General features: G+C 36.0%; 3 protein-coding genes across 3 annotated transcripts; 2 read left to right on the top strand and 1 right to left on the bottom strand.

Moving 5' to 3' along the window:
- Nucleotides 1-142: 142 nt before the first annotated feature.
- si:ch211-214j24.14 (uncharacterized protein LOC559160 homolog) lies at nt 143-2881 on the bottom strand. The gene is made up of 2 exons (XM_052554892.1): nt 2754-2881; nt 143-1027 (listed from the first exon to the last, which is right to left on the bottom strand). The coding sequence occupies exon 2, from the start codon at nt 841-843 to the stop codon at nt 238-240; it is 606 nt and encodes a 201-aa protein (XP_052410852.1). The 5' UTR covers nt 844-1027; nt 2754-2881; the 3' UTR covers nt 143-237.
- A 725-nt stretch (nt 2882-3606) lies between these two features.
- atp6v1e1b (ATPase H+ transporting V1 subunit E1b) lies at nt 3607-9099 on the top strand. The gene is made up of 9 exons (XM_052554984.1): nt 3607-3861; nt 4500-4565; nt 4698-4807; nt 4982-5048; nt 5154-5243; nt 5348-5416; nt 7404-7498; nt 8322-8409; nt 8502-9099. The coding sequence occupies exons 1-9, from the start codon at nt 3829-3831 to the stop codon at nt 8562-8564; spliced, it is 681 nt and encodes a 226-aa protein (XP_052410944.1). The 5' UTR covers nt 3607-3828; the 3' UTR covers nt 8565-9099.
- A 124-nt stretch (nt 9100-9223) lies between these two features.
- Nucleotides 9224-15514, top strand: ada2b (adenosine deaminase 2b). Its single transcript, XM_052554983.1, has 10 exons — nt 9224-9387; nt 10301-10598; nt 10669-10888; nt 11742-11952; nt 12033-12160; nt 12748-12838; nt 13101-13209; nt 13350-13507; nt 14186-14388; nt 14489-15514. The coding sequence occupies exons 1-10, from the start codon at nt 9367-9369 to the stop codon at nt 14574-14576; spliced, it is 1527 nt and encodes a 508-aa protein (XP_052410943.1). The 5' UTR covers nt 9224-9366; the 3' UTR covers nt 14577-15514.
- Nucleotides 15515-15535: the final 21 nt, after the last annotated feature.

Below are 15535 nucleotides of genomic sequence, written 5' to 3'. Positions count from 1 at the left end.
TTCCAGATCAGAATATAGACTTTATAATAAATAATACAAGTTATTTTTTCTTTTGATTTTTGAGGTGAACAATGCAGACTTCCAGACTGTGTTTAGTCCAGTACAGTATGTGTAAATATGTAAAATAAGACAAATAACAATATTTAATAACACTGTATTTTTATATCAAATAATCAATAATACAATCTGTTGAATTGTTGTACAGTTTTGAAACTATTCAAGAGGTACACAGTCCTCCTATTTTCTAATAAGGGTATATGCAAATATACCCAGTACCGCCACCAGGGCGGCGCCACCAACCAGCAGCAAAGGGAGTTCAAAGGGTGAAAGCGGGTCTGCCTTTGGAACAACCTCTTCTGAAGATGACAGTGACACACGGGGTGCATTAATAGACTCTGATTCAGAGGCATGAGGTTCCTCTGAGAGTGTGAATGTGGAGGGTGGAAGATGTTCTAAAACTTGTGATATGATTTCAGGTATGGGAACAGAAGCCAGCGTAAAATCTAAAGGCTCAGACAGAAGTGGTGTGTGAGTGAAAATCGGCTCAGAAGCCACCTCTGCATCAATTTCCTCCACAACTGGCTCCTCCACAGACACCAGGAGCTCCACAGTCTGTGGAGGCTTGAGATCTGAATCTGCAGAAAGTGCTCCAATGTCTTCCAGCTCACTGCCAATCATGCTCAGCACGCTGCTATGAAGCTCCTCCTCCTCATCTGACTCCGCCCTCTGATGGAGCTCCGCCTCTAGGTGGATGATGTCAGAGGTGGAGGAGTGGTTCTCGCTGTGGTCCTCTTGAACTAGGACCATCTCACTGGTCTCTAGACTACCAAGTTCTGGCTCCATTTCGCTAAAAGATGCCCAGGACTCAGCTAGACTAGCAGTCTGCCAGGGGCCGGACTCACTGCTGCTCTCCTCCAGGCTTGAGGTTCGATCCTGGGGAGGGTCGGGTCCTGCAAACTGCCTGTCCTCAGACAGGATGGAAGACCTTTTACGAAAATCTGACTAATATTTACAGGTTGAGTGAGTCCTAAAAATGAGAGACAGAATTAATTCAGTCATATAAGTCCATTGTGCCACTGAGTAATCACATTAATATGAGCATTTTGGGGATGTAGGAATGTATTTTATAGCATACTTTTAGCTAAAATTAGTTGACATTTAATGTAAGAACAAATTCAAAAATATAAAAAGTCACTGAAAACCCATTTTACTTCAGTGATTTTAAATTTAAATGACAAAATCAACTTACATAAAAATTATATTAATAATGAAACAACAGCAACAATAAAAAAAAACATTTATATCATCATCATCATCATCATCATCATCATCATCATCACCATCACAGAAAAAGAGTTTTACATGAGGTTAAACACTGTGCCCATCAAAGACATAAGATGAGAATTATAGTACAGTATTATAATATAAAAAAGACAATACATACATTCACTCACACATACAAAAACGAATTCAGTCAATCACATATTACTTATAAAACATTTATGTAAAATGTTAAACTTCTAATATTTTACATCTCTTTGTTAATAAATAATTGTAGCAAAGAAGCCAAACCAAATTGAATTAATAAGAAATTAGTAAATAATAATAATAATAATAATTGTGGGACAGGATTTTGAGAGAATTAAATCTGACATCTGCAACATTTCATACAAACATCTTAATTTATCATATCATATTATATTGTGATATGTATAGGCCAGTAAGCTCATATTTAACTGGCTACGCAAGCCAGTATAAATATATATATCTCCATCTGTTCCCATGAACAGAGAATGTCAGACATTTCACATGACAGGATCGTGGTTCAGTTCATGTAGCACTTACACAAAATTGACACACTGTATACTTACTCTTTTATGATTTAATTAAATTTGTCAGAGAAAAACAAATCCTAAACTCATAAATTTCCTTCCAATTTTGATTCTAAAGATTCATCACTGTCTATAATTACATAAATAAACAAACAAACAAACAAATTCTATTGTAATAAAAATTTTAGTGTCCAGACATGTTAATACATAACAAAGGGGAATGTATGTAATGTATGTAAAGTACATAACATAAGGGGAACAATTACTGTAGGCACCAGCACGGCTTCAGTCACATCACAGAGAAAACGTGCAGCGTCAACAGTCATATTGTGAAGAGAAAACTAAAGCCCACAGCCAAGATCAAAGGTCAAAGTGCTTAAAGGGATCAAATGTGCAAGAAATACATGCTGTGGCTTTTTAACTTTGACCTCTGACAGAGGCAGACTGTTAACCAATGGAAAGAATGAGAAACAGGCCAGAACAACAACACAGGTCAGTTATTCTGTAGAGAGAAGCATATTTTAACCAGCAGCAGAGGAGTATTTTGTTAAGAGATACTGAATAGGTCATTCACTAACCAGACAGTTAATATAATGAGATGATCTAATCTATTTATCTTTTCAGCTTGCTAAGAGTAACAGATTCCTCTATATGATTTCACTATTGTTATAAAAACATATGGAGCCTTACAGCACTATGAAAGGAAGTATCATTAAATTCTGTGAAAGGGAGTATAATTTGTGCAAGCTTACATTCTCATATTATCCGTAGAAATACATTTAAATGACACATGCTATCATATTTTGGAACTGGAAAACATTAAATAAACATCTGTTAAAGATTAAAAAAAAAAGTCTTAAACTCCACGTCAGACTCAATGAGTGGTATACTGCAAAAGCAGCCATTGAAAACAGATCTTACCTTCTCTGAGTGCAAGGTTGAACTTAGACAGACTGGAGGCTTGAATAAATACAGTGGAGGGTCACTGGAGCAACAGTGTGCAGTCCAGCCCTTCCCTGTCCCCTAAAATCCCACCCCTATCCCATTACATCTGCCTAACTCATGGTGACATGACAAAGCAGTAAAAACTCCCATCGGTCCACTTACCTTTGTTCTGTTCTATATTGAGGGTCATGATACATCGATCTGCCCTACTTTCTGTAGCACTGTCCTGTTTGCTTGACATGTGTTTGTTTGACAAAGTCAATGTCCACCTTGTGATTAAGGTCATAGTTATTTTCTTATTTTTTAATCATTTAAAAGTTTACAATGATCCTATGTGTACAAATACTGTTTGTGTTCATTTTCAGGTTTTATCTGAATGAGCATTCTGATGCTGTATTGAATCAAACGCTGTTAAAACTGCGTACTCACAGTTTTAACAATGGCACTTGCTGTTTTGGTGTACTTTTTTTTTTTTTTTTTTTTTGGAACGACATTTCATCAACTGAACAATCGGCATGTTTCCAAACGACAGTCCAATCCATTAAACGCACTGTACTTCAGTGCCTCACATAGCATCGTTTTCAAAAATTGAATATGGCTTATATTATATAATTTATATATATATTTATAATATAAATCCTCTTATTCTATCATTTTAAACTACACATGACGTTTTAAAAATACTGTTATATTGAATTGTTATTAGTAGTCGAATCATTATTATTATCGTCTGTAAAATAAACGCATATGTCACATAAACCTCAACAAAAAGCCTAGACGCGCACTGAGATCTGATTGGCTCCCAGAGAGGAAACACGCATCATGTGAGGCGTGTGTCATCGTTGACTGAGAATCAGCTGATCCATCCAGTCTATTTTCACGATTCTGTCACGACACTTCATGTCATGTTTTGTGCATTTTTAAATCTGTAGGCTTTTCGAAAACATTTCTAAAATCAAGTTAACATTTAGACGTCTTTCTGTCTTCGTGACACGAGCTTTTTTCAGTCGGTGGAGTTTAAAATCCTCTTACAGCAGCCGCCGCAGCAGTCATGGCGCTCAGCGATGCCGACGTCCAGAAGCAGGTGAAAAGGCGTTCAAATGCATCATTTACTATATATAACAGCACAAAACTATAGCAAGATTAACCACTTGGTGATTAAATGAATTCAGTGTTTTTGATGAGCCCTTGCACGAGCATCGTGACATACGTTAATCGTATGTGGCCTCCAAGGTTGTTCGTTATTTATTAATTAGACATGCGCCTGAATCACGAGATGTATCATAATAGTGATTTATAGTAACGAATTTGAATACGTAAACATGTGCATAAAGAATGAAAGACAAATTCAAATGAGTAGCTATTTCCAAAACAATGCATCAAGGTAGTGTGTTGAATAATATCAAATCTTTTTCACAAAATGACTCATTTTAGAACGTAGATTATGCAAAATATTAAGGTGTAGGACGTTGTGCATTGTAATAACATAGTAAGCACTCACACTAGACAGACACATTCATCATCCTTGTGAAGGAGCCACAACAGGGCAACTCAACTTTAAACAGATTTAAGATGATTTTATCTCATAGGAAACAACAAACAGCAGTCTGACAATGTATTTTATTTAATTTGGTGAAGGAAAAAAATGAAAATAAGACTATGCATGTATTTGCAATACATAGATATTGAATGGTTCCTCTCTTGATTCCCATTTCTTTCCAGATCAAGCACATGATGGCTTTCATTGAGCAGGAGGCCAATGAAAAAGCAGAGGAGATTGATGCAAAGGTAATTTTTACTTACATATAGCTTTAAATTATTCCACTAAAACATCTAAAGACTAACTCTGATAATGTGAAATTTGGAGACTGGCTGTTGATAAGAGCTGATATGATGATACGTGACTCCTGACCCCTGCAGGCGGAGGAGGAGTTCAACATTGAGAAAGGCCGACTGGTTCAGACTCAGCGTCTGAAAATTATGGAGTATTATGAGAAGAAGGAGAAACAGATTGAACAGCAGAAGAAAATGTGAGTGTGACTTCCTCTGACGCCCAAATCATTACTTTGGAAACTCCCAGTTTCCTCTTAATCTGTTACTCAAACAAGCATTTCATGCAGTAAAACAGTTTCACATTGTTTCATTATTTATGAATGTTCTGACTGTGATTCACTTTGTTATAATTGTTGGCTTCCTGTCCACAGTCAAATGTCCAATCTAATGAACCAGGCCAGACTGAAGGTCCTGAAGGCCCGTGATGACATGATTTCGGTTAGATCCTGTTCTCTTTTTTTGGCACATCTAGCCTTAAAATACATATTGGGCTTCTGTTGAATGTTTACGCTGCAGTTTAAATTTTTTAATTAATATTATTAGGATTTGCTAAATGATGCACGTCAGCGACTAGCGAATGTAGCTAGAGATCCATCCAGATACGCGGCTCTGATGGACGGACTTGTCCTGCAGGTGAGCAATATATACTGTAATTAAACAGTATAGGTCTAACAGAGATCTATCAAATACTGTATGTGAGTCTTATTGGGACACAGTCTGATATTCTCGTGTTTCAGGGTTTTTACCAGCTCCTGGAACCCAAAGTAACCATCCGTTGCCGCAAACAGGATGTGGGCATAGTGCAGGTCTGTAGTCCACTAAACCTAAAACCATAAAAAAAAAAAAAAAAAATATATATAAATATATTGTTACTTCAAATAATAAATGTTAACTGAAATAAAATATATATATGATAGTAGAAAATTGTTAGACTGAATGCAGTGTACATCGCAAAGCATTTTTTAAATTTAATTTAAAGAGCCACACAGACGGGAAAATCAAAAATTACCTGTATTACAGTGTATGATGTAGCTGTCCATCAGTGTAAACAATGTGCAAAGTAATTAAACCAAAAAGTACACGATTTATAAAGTTATTGGCTTCTAAAGTAAGGAGTCGACTCTGAATTGCTGAAACTAGTCGTTATAGATTTCAAATCTTTTGCCCATCTCTATGTACGTCACTAGGAACACTTTGCATAATAATCTCCGCCTACTGTCTTGGGAGAAACTAAGCTCTGACCCGCCCCACCCCCCCACACAGTCACACACAGACGCTCTGGTTGGTGTGATAGCATCATGTCGAGGAGACTTTGTGTTTTAACTGTAAAGGCAAGTTTGTTTTATTTTCACTTCCAAAGAATGAAGATCAGAAGAACCAATGGCTAAAATTCATTTTTACCACAATACCAGAGCAGTACAACAAATCCCTTTTGTTGTGTTCACAACATTTCACTGATGACTGCTTTTCTAATCTCGGTGAGTACAAGGCGGGATTTTCAAAGCGTTTGGCCATAATAGAGGGTTCATTACCAACTTTATTTAGACCAACGAGCATCTCCAAATCACAACGCGAAGTATGATTATGAAGTTATGTGTTTGTTTTCTCCCGAGCGTCTTATCAGTATGTGTGCTGTCTGCAGCCTTTCTCTGAGCTGATCTTCATTTACAAACGCGTCATTAAAATGAAGTTGTAACTCCGTGAATACTCAACGAAGAGACATGAGAGAGATATCTATAGAAAGCTTGACATGTCTTCTTTAAAACTAAATAAGTGCTGATATTCTGTGATTAAGTAATCCATATGAAAACAACGCGATGTCAGTTTTTCACGTCTCCCTTCATTATATCTAATGTGACCACGCCCCCGCGCTGAACGCGCTATTCAGATTCAAACTGAAGCGCACGGCTTGAATACACCCACACAGAAGAAAAAGCAGCGAGACTGTTCAAGTTTTTTATTTTACTGTTTGCTTCGCGATTAGAGGAATAAGACATAATTCACCCCAAAAAGATGCTAACGCATTGTTTACCGTGAAGTTGTGTGCGGAACAACCAAATTAAACCTGACTATGTAAGTTGACCAATCAAAACACAGTATGCTACCGAAAGGTGGGGTTTAAGGAAACTGAATCTTTTGAACAGCTTCGCGCGAACTGTTTGGGGATCTCTGAGAATTGAGGTAATTTTAAAACGATATTTTGACAAAATGACAATGTTTTTTAACCTTGGATGGATTTAAACCTATTGTACAGGACTTATAAACAGTGATAGGAAGCTTAGAATTTTCATCTTACTGGCTCTTTAATATACAAAGTCAGCTAGTTGGCGAGGCATTTACATTTTTTTGATGGATTTGATTAATTTCCTTTCAGCATCATAACAGTTATCCAAGTATGTTTGTCCTTAGGGGACACTGAATTATTTTGCTGTTACAATAAAACGTCAATACCAGTTTACTTTTATTTTCATTTAGTTTAGCTTGGTTTATTAAAATAATTAAAACTGATACGAACGTACACATAAAAAAAGAAGAACCCCCCCCCCCCACCCACACACACACAAAATTACTTAAATTTTAAATTAAAATAAAACCAAAAATTCAACATTTGTATAAAAACCATTAATGGTGAATTAATGATACTAAAATAACACTGCCTTAAGCAATATCAAATTCTGTAATGTACTGTATTATGTAAAATTATATAATGCATATATATAATCTAACTTATATAGTTATGATTAATAACCGATTACTTCATGTTATAAATCAAGCACAAACATGTTTTTCTAGGCTGCTGTGCAGAAAAACATTCCCATCTACAAGGCAGCAGTGAAGGACAATCTTGAAGTGCGCATTGACCAGGAGAACTTCCTCTCTCCAGAAGTGTGAGCATCTGCCTTTTCAGTGTCTAGTTTACAAAAGTGTGACCCTCTCTGTGAAATCCAGGCAAAAGTCTCAAAATCTAATTATGAGATAACAAGTCTTACACAGTCAATATTAAAGATATCAAGGTTAAATTTTCACAGAATGTTCTTCAGCGTATAAGGATTTTATGTAGAAAACAGTAAATCCATAGACTGTATAAAAAACATGGACGTAGTGTCCGTGATGTCACCCCTAGACTACTGAAGTGTGTTTTTGAAGCCTAAACTGTGCAGAGCAGGCTGTCGTCATCTTGGCAGCGTGTCACAGCGTGACTCCAGCTGTGACAGTGCGACTCCAGCTGAAGCCACGCCCACCTAGCGTGACTGCAGTGTCAGCAGCAATCCCCCTGTCACTAAGTGGCCACACCCTTAATTATGCAGAACTTTAAGTCTTCATATAATTTAAACGGATGAGTTATAAAAAAATTCACCCCCCTTCACAGTTGTCATGAAGAGCAAAATTAGCTATTTAGACCAAAATATTTTTTTGCACCAGGCTGTAAATATAATTTTTTCTGATTTAAAGTTGGGCATTTTAACATCCCTTTAGCAGCCAGCCTCAAGCAGCAGGTCGATGAATTGCAATTTTAGTCACTTCCTTATTGGCCTCACGAGAGAGAGCGGGAGGTTGGCGCTCGAGTAAATCACAAAAAAAAATTACTTTAGCTGGGTTTTCACATCCAGGGTCACAGTTAGTCTGAATATATAGTTTTTTTATTTATTATTATTGAAATTATGGTTTTTAAATGTATAAAATGAAAGTCTATTGTGTTTTCTTGTGTAGCTCTGGTGGTATTGAGCTGTATAATGCTGATGGGAAGATCAAAGTGTCCAACACTCTGGAGAGCAGGCTGGGCCTTCTAGCACAGCAGGTAATTGAGGAAATTGAGCTGAGGGCTACAATTATGAGAAACGGTGTGAAATACATAGCTGATTTTTCAATTTCTTTTGATTTGTGTTTTAGATGATGCCTGAAATACGAGTCGCCCTATTTGGCCCAAACCAGAACCGCAAGTTCATGGACTAATCCTCACTCACACAAAACCACGGCAGAACGCCATTGTTTGATGTTGTACTTTTATTTTTATTCTGATGTTAAAGACTCCATTCCTGTGTCTGTCTGTATTTAAAAAAATATCATGTGAATGTGTGTGTTCTGTATGTCGTGATTAATTAATGCTGTAAAAAGGATCAAAATAGTGTTTCGATTGGCTGCTAGAACTCCGGTCCATAACATCTCATGTGTGTGATTCTGAGTGCAGCTGTAATATAACACTGTTATGACTGAGCACAGTCTTAAACTGATGTAGAAATTCCACGATTGTTTGCGAATTTACTCATTTTGTGGCTGTGGAGCAGAAGACAGACCCAACTTGAACATCACTCAGAAAGACAAAATGGTGGCACAGACTTGAAAAGTACAGTGTGTTGAATTTTTATTTGGTTTCCTTCTTGTGGTGCAAAGCATGAGCTGTATATCACAAGCAATCGCATCTGTTAATGCTGCAAAGATTATATTGATGTGGAAATGATATATAATGAAAAAAACTAGTGTAAACCAATCTTTTTCCATTGTGTTCTTACAGAGTCTTGTGTTGTGAATGGGTAAATGTAGTCATTAGAGGAATGTCATAATGAGAAGTGTTTGCAAAAGGCCCCTGTTCCTGAGTCACTTGAGATTTCTCAGTATGTCACATGCTCTATTGTCATCACATTCTCAGCATGTGCTGGTCTTGCAAAATGAGGAACTTAATACACTAGAAATGCAGACAGACAGCTGAAATACATGCTCTCTGGATTTAAAACGAATAGAAGAAAGAAAAGGAGTGATGAGCAGAATGCATTCGAAGGTAAAGTAACTTGCAGCCTGAGGTTGGAATTGTTTATTATTTGCAATCAATGAAAATTGTTTAAGGTTTGCTCTTTTCTTAATGTTGAGGTTTTCCAGATTAGATTGCTAGGAAAGTTAATTATTTGATGACTGCAAAAGCTGGAGTTCAAACTACCACCATATTAAAATAATAAGGAAATAGGTCTAACATAAAGTGTGCTGAATATAATAATAATTGATAGAATCATCACGTAAATAAAATATGAATACAAGTAATGTTCCAATAAGAGTTTAAATAGACTATGAAATTAAAACTAAGCCAAATTAATTTACAATAGATCCTTTCAAATGCTTTTAATAATATTACTGTGCGAGAAAACAGCTCAACTATTATTACTGGTAGGCTAGAAGCAGAAGTGAAACTTATTTTGGTTTAAAGGAATAGATTACCAAAAATGAATATTTGCAGAAAATGTATTCACCCTGAGGCCATCCAAGATGTAAATGAGTTTGTTTCTTCATCAGATTTGGAGAAATGTAGCATTACATCACTTGCTCATCAATGGATCCTCTTTAGTGAATGGGTGCCGTCAGAATCAGAGTCCAAACAGCTGATTAAAAAAAACCACAATAATCCACAAGTAATCCACACCAAACCTGGCAATCAATTAAAATTACCAAAAAAAAAAAAAGTATGTTTTTAAGAAACAAATTCATCAAGGCATTTTAATCATTGCTTCTGGCTATAAAATACAAGTACATATTCCATAATAAGGTTTAGACTTAAAGCTATAAATTTAGAGTTTAACTCTTTAATGTCCAGGCTCAGTGTAGGTGCAAACTACACTAAAAAAGCTGTGTAAAAGTTTACAAAAATCCCATTAAAAAATAATAATAACAAGAATGGGAATATCACTCTCTCACCATCTCAGGATCTCTGTATGTCCAGCATGGCAGCGCTGACTGTCCTGATGTCACTGTGTATCAGAGAGTGTAATCCAATGCCAGATCCCCATCAGAGGGATCTGATGCTGAAGCAGGACATGTCCCAGCAGGTAGGGGGCAGAGTGGAGCTCACTGCTGCTGAACAGCAACTGGATTCACTCCTGCACAATCTGAAGCTGAAAGAAATGGCTGCTTCACCTTTCCCACCATCCAAGCACTTCTTCAAAGTCCGGCACATCGTGCAAAAAAGTCCTGTCTTCAAACTGCTACAGAAAATGCCAAAGGGTAAAAACTGGTAACTTGTAAAATTGGGAAACACCTGTCCTTCAGATGATAAAATGGCTGTCCCTTACAGGTGCTGCTCTTCACATCCACAGCACTGCTATGGTGAGTGTGGATTGGCTGGTGTTGAATGCAACGTACAGGCCTCATTGTTACATCTGCTTCAAGTGGGACGGCTCAGTGCAGTTCCTTTTCTCCACCAATACGCCCTTTCTGCGATGGGGATGCTCTTTTTGGAAATGCCTAGATGTGCTTAGAGCAAGTCTGAGTGATGTCACTGCCTTTGATAAGAGGTGATTAAACGTATTTCAACATCAGGTGTAAAATAGCCACAGGTGTTCACTGGTACAAACAATGAAAGAGGTCTTTATAGTGCAATGAAAAGTATTAATTGCTTGCAATTACCACTTAGTTGAGGGCTTTAATGGCCTTGTGATGTTAAAGGAACACTCCAAAATTTTTTTTTTGAAAATAGGCTCATTTTCCAACTCCCCTAGAGTTAAACAGTTGAGTTACTGTTTTTGAATCTATTCAGCCAAATATTTTCAAGCGATGCATAACATCATTGTGCCTCCTTCACCTGTGGTACAGCAGCAAAGTTCCTTGATTATTACACCACAATGAGAGAATAGTAACTAGACACATCGGTGTAGAAAATCGCAACTTTTCATTTTACGTCGGTCTTAGTGCATGTTGTAACTACAGAAGAGTGAAGTTTTAAATAGGAAAACTACAGAAACTCCTTGGTCATTTTTGAGTGAAATGCTAACTGTCTAATAAGATTCAATTATCTATGCTAAACTAAGCTAAAAGTGCTACCACCAGACCCAGAAATCAGATGAATGAATTTGAAAACCGTAAAAGTCTGTGGATGTACATCTAAGCAGAAACATTAAATTAGATTTTGTGGGTAAAAAGCTTATTTTTTAAAAAGTTATTTGCATTAATTGTAAACACATTTTCCATTACTTTGCTGATTGAAGTTTAAACATATCATGTTTATCTTTTTTACATTTGATAACTGTACTAGAACAATGAAATTAAAAAAAATAATCAGACATAATGAGTGCAATTGTTGTTTGTTGTTAGTTCCAGAACTAACAAACAGAACTAACTCTAACTAATGTAACAAATTACATTTCACAGTTTAATGCGGAATCTTACACTCTTCACGGAAGACCCGGAGATGTCTTATCCAACACAAGATGCAGTATGGGACAGGTTTGAGAAGACTTTTTTGGCTCTATCTGGGCTGATCACATATGCACCTGTCTTTAAGGACTATATCTACCAGGCTCTGAAGGAGCTTTACGAAGACAACATCATGTACCTGGAGCTGAGGGTTGGACAGTCCAAGGTTTGTGACTGATAGACCATATCACCATAATTAAGCATATACATGTTCTTAGAAAATGTGTACTATATAATTATTTTTAGGCATATGAACTTGACGGCACCACCCATGACAGAGCGTGGTCTCTGGAGGTCTACAGAAACATTACTGAGCAGTTCAGAGCAAATCATCCAGATTTCATCGGATCTCGTGTAATCTTCTCTGTCCACAGGTAAAACGACGTTAAATTATCCATATCAATGAATAAATTGTCTCTCTTGTCCTGTGAATAAACTGAATACACATTAAATTTAAAACTGCAATACAGTAATAATAATAATAATAATAAAACAATATTGGGTAAATAATAGTCAGCTTTATGATTAAAATTTTTTTTTTTTTTTTTACAGCTGACGTGATAAATTACATTTCAAAAAATGTTTTTTTTTTTTTTTAAGAGTATAAGCCATGTTGTCTTATTTCATAAAGTCACTTTAATGGTTACTTTTTCTAAAATAGTTAATTACATTTCCACTATCCAAATAAGATTTTTCTTTTTTTCAATGAATCCTAGACTAACAGGTGAAACATTGGATAATAATGGATATTAATGCTTCCGTGAAACATAAACTCGAGATGACAAAAGCAAAGAAACATGCCATTAATTACTCCAGAATAAAAACACATTTGTCATTTGAATTAGAAAAGATAAATTGTATTGTCTAGGATTTTTTTAACAGGATTTAATATACTAAGATTATTCATTTCAGATGCAGCATTATATTCACATTGGTCTGATATGAATGCATTTTTACACAGGTCTCTTAGTGTGTCTCAAGTGAAGCAGGCAGTAAAAGAGGCCATTGAAATGCAGAGAAAATATCCAGATATCGTTGCTGGTTTTGACCTGGTAATCTCATCCTTGACTTAAGTAACAGTTCACAGCCACGTTGCCAGAATGCAATACTAAATACTAAACATCTGCATTGTATATATATATATATATATATATATATATATATATATATATATATATATATATATATATATATATATATATATATATATATATATATATATATATATATATATATATATATATATATATATATATATATGTAAAACCACATTTAATATAATTTTTCTCTAATTCGATCAATTTATTGCTGTAGGTAGGTCGTGAAGACACTGGAAGATCTATCTGGTACTTACGAGATGCCTTATCACTACCTTCAGAGATAAAGGCGCAACTTCCTTTCTTTTTCCATGCTGGAGAGACAGGTCAGTATATGTAGCTCACTCATTTTTGGAGAAATGAAACAAAATCTTCATGAAAGCCCCATCACTACACTCAGTTACAGTTACAGTAACAGCTGAATTGGATAGATTGAAATTGGCTTGCTTTGGGTGTTTATTTTTAGATTTGGATGGTACAGATGTGGACAGGAATGTGTTAGATGCTCTGCTGTTTAACACCAGCCGCATTGGACATGGTTTTGCGCTGGTCCATCATCCCCTGGCCAAGCAGCTGTCAAGGACGAGAGGAGTGGCGGTGGAGCTGTGTCCCATTTCCAATCAGGTAAGCTGTGGTGTAAACTTAGGGTGACCATACGTCCTCTTTTTCCTTGATATTTCCTAGTCAGGATTTCTAAATTGCCTAAAATGTCTGGCTTTTGGCTTTGCTCATCTTTTAGTTTTTCCGTACTTGCTAAAAGCAGTGTTGGGGAAAGTTACTTTGAAAAGAAATACATTACAATATTGTGTTACTTTTTATGGAAAGTAAAGCATTACGTTATTTTGAATTTTGTATTTTTTTCACCTGGGTTGGGCTTGCTTATTAATTTTGAATTAAGGAAAAAGGAAAAAGAAAAAAAAATCATGCAGCCAGTTTAGATAATGGTCCGATTGTGTTTTGCAAGAAGGAGGGATGTACAGAGTCAACACAGTCAAAGCAATTCATAATAAGTGTACATGTAATGTATGAGGACTGTAAAGAGAATGTCAATAAGAAAACAAAGCCCAAACCCAGACATGTATTTAGAAATTATGCCGCAGACATGTCAAGGAAAAAGAGAACGTATGTTCACCCTTCAAAACACACAGGGGACAGTTTGTCTCCCAATTTAAGTCCTAAATGTTCTGTTTGGTTTACTCCACCAGTGTGAATAAAACAATAATTTGACAGAAGTATCTTGAAAAAACGGTGTCAGAAACATCATTGTGATTGGTTGAATCAACAGTGTTTCATCTTTTCCAGGTGCTAAAACTGGTCTCAGATTTGCGAAACCATCCCGCTGCTGTACTAATGTCAGATGGTCATCCCATAGTGGTGAGCTCTGATGATCCCACCTTATTCGGGACCACAGGACTGTCTTATGATTTCTACCAGGTCTTTGTGGGTATTGGTGGGTTGAGCGCAAACCTGGGGACTCTAAAGGAACTTGCGATGAATTCAATCAGGTGCTTAAGATTTATTTATTCACATACTTTTATTTGAAATGTTTTTCTTTTGTCATGTAGAAGAAGTATTTAAGGTTGCACTTTTCCCCTTTTTTTACAGGTACAGTTCTTTGTCGCCACAACTACAGGATAAAGCTTTTACGATATGGAAGGAAAAGTGGAACAAATTTGTGGCAGAAAATTCATAACCATGACAAACAGAAAAGGAAAAGAGAGGATTGTATTTTTTATTATTACTTGTCTTTTGAAACTAAGGGGATTGAAAATTTTATTATTTGATTGTATTATAGGTTGATTGTCTCTATGAGGTTTGTCCAAAGCATTTATAACACAAACTGAGTTTCCTGCAGAAGTCCTAAATTACATACTGTATACTCCAGTGCTGGTTTCTACACTTCTTCATATTAGTTAATGTTAGGACAAATTAAGCCATTATTTTCTGAATTTCAGAGTATATACCTGGTAATGTTTTCAGAAATAATTTCTTGACTTAATAATAACATAAAATAAAATACAAATAATAAGTGTCTTATGCTCACCAGGGGTGAGTTCATGTGATTAACACATAGTTTAAACAGTGAAATTGCGGCTTAAGCACCTGCTTGAGCACCTGCCCCTTTGCCCCTTGGTGCCCAAAGTGGCCTTTTGTTTTTTTGTAATAACATGCCCTTTTGTGAATGCCTGCCCGTGCCCAAATCTAAATATTAGTAAAATGTATTAATAATAATTTAGCCGTAAATAAAATGACCCTCATGATGACCTTTCACCTGACGACAACAACCTAATTTCTGAATATTTTTTACAGTGTATGAAACATGACTATTTTTACACAGTCTCTTTGAGTTCATAGCTGCATTCACATTTTTACCACTAACACTCCAGCATGTTAGCTGTATTTATATAGATGTATTATATCTAGCTTTTCAAAAGTTCTGAATTACATTCTGTATCTTCCAGTGTTGCTTTCTGCAGTCCTGAAGAAAAACTATTTTCATACTTTCCTATCTGGTCGCGCTGATCTCCAGACAATGTTTGTCTCTCTGTTCTGTAGGGCCTGGCCCTGAAAACAAACAAGAATAAAAAAAATTTCCAAGCAATGTTTAGATTGTAATATAACAGTATCCTATCAATGTTTGGGGTGTAATTA

Source organism: Carassius gibelio, chromosome B4 (assembly GCF_023724105.1).
Source record: "Carassius gibelio isolate Cgi1373 ecotype wild population from Czech Republic chromosome B4, carGib1.2-hapl.c, whole genome shotgun sequence".
Classification (NCBI taxonomy): Eukaryota; Metazoa; Chordata; class Actinopteri; order Cypriniformes; family Cyprinidae; genus Carassius; species Carassius gibelio.
Note: the sequence above shows the minus strand (reverse complement) of the source record. Positions and strands in the feature narration are given on the sequence as shown.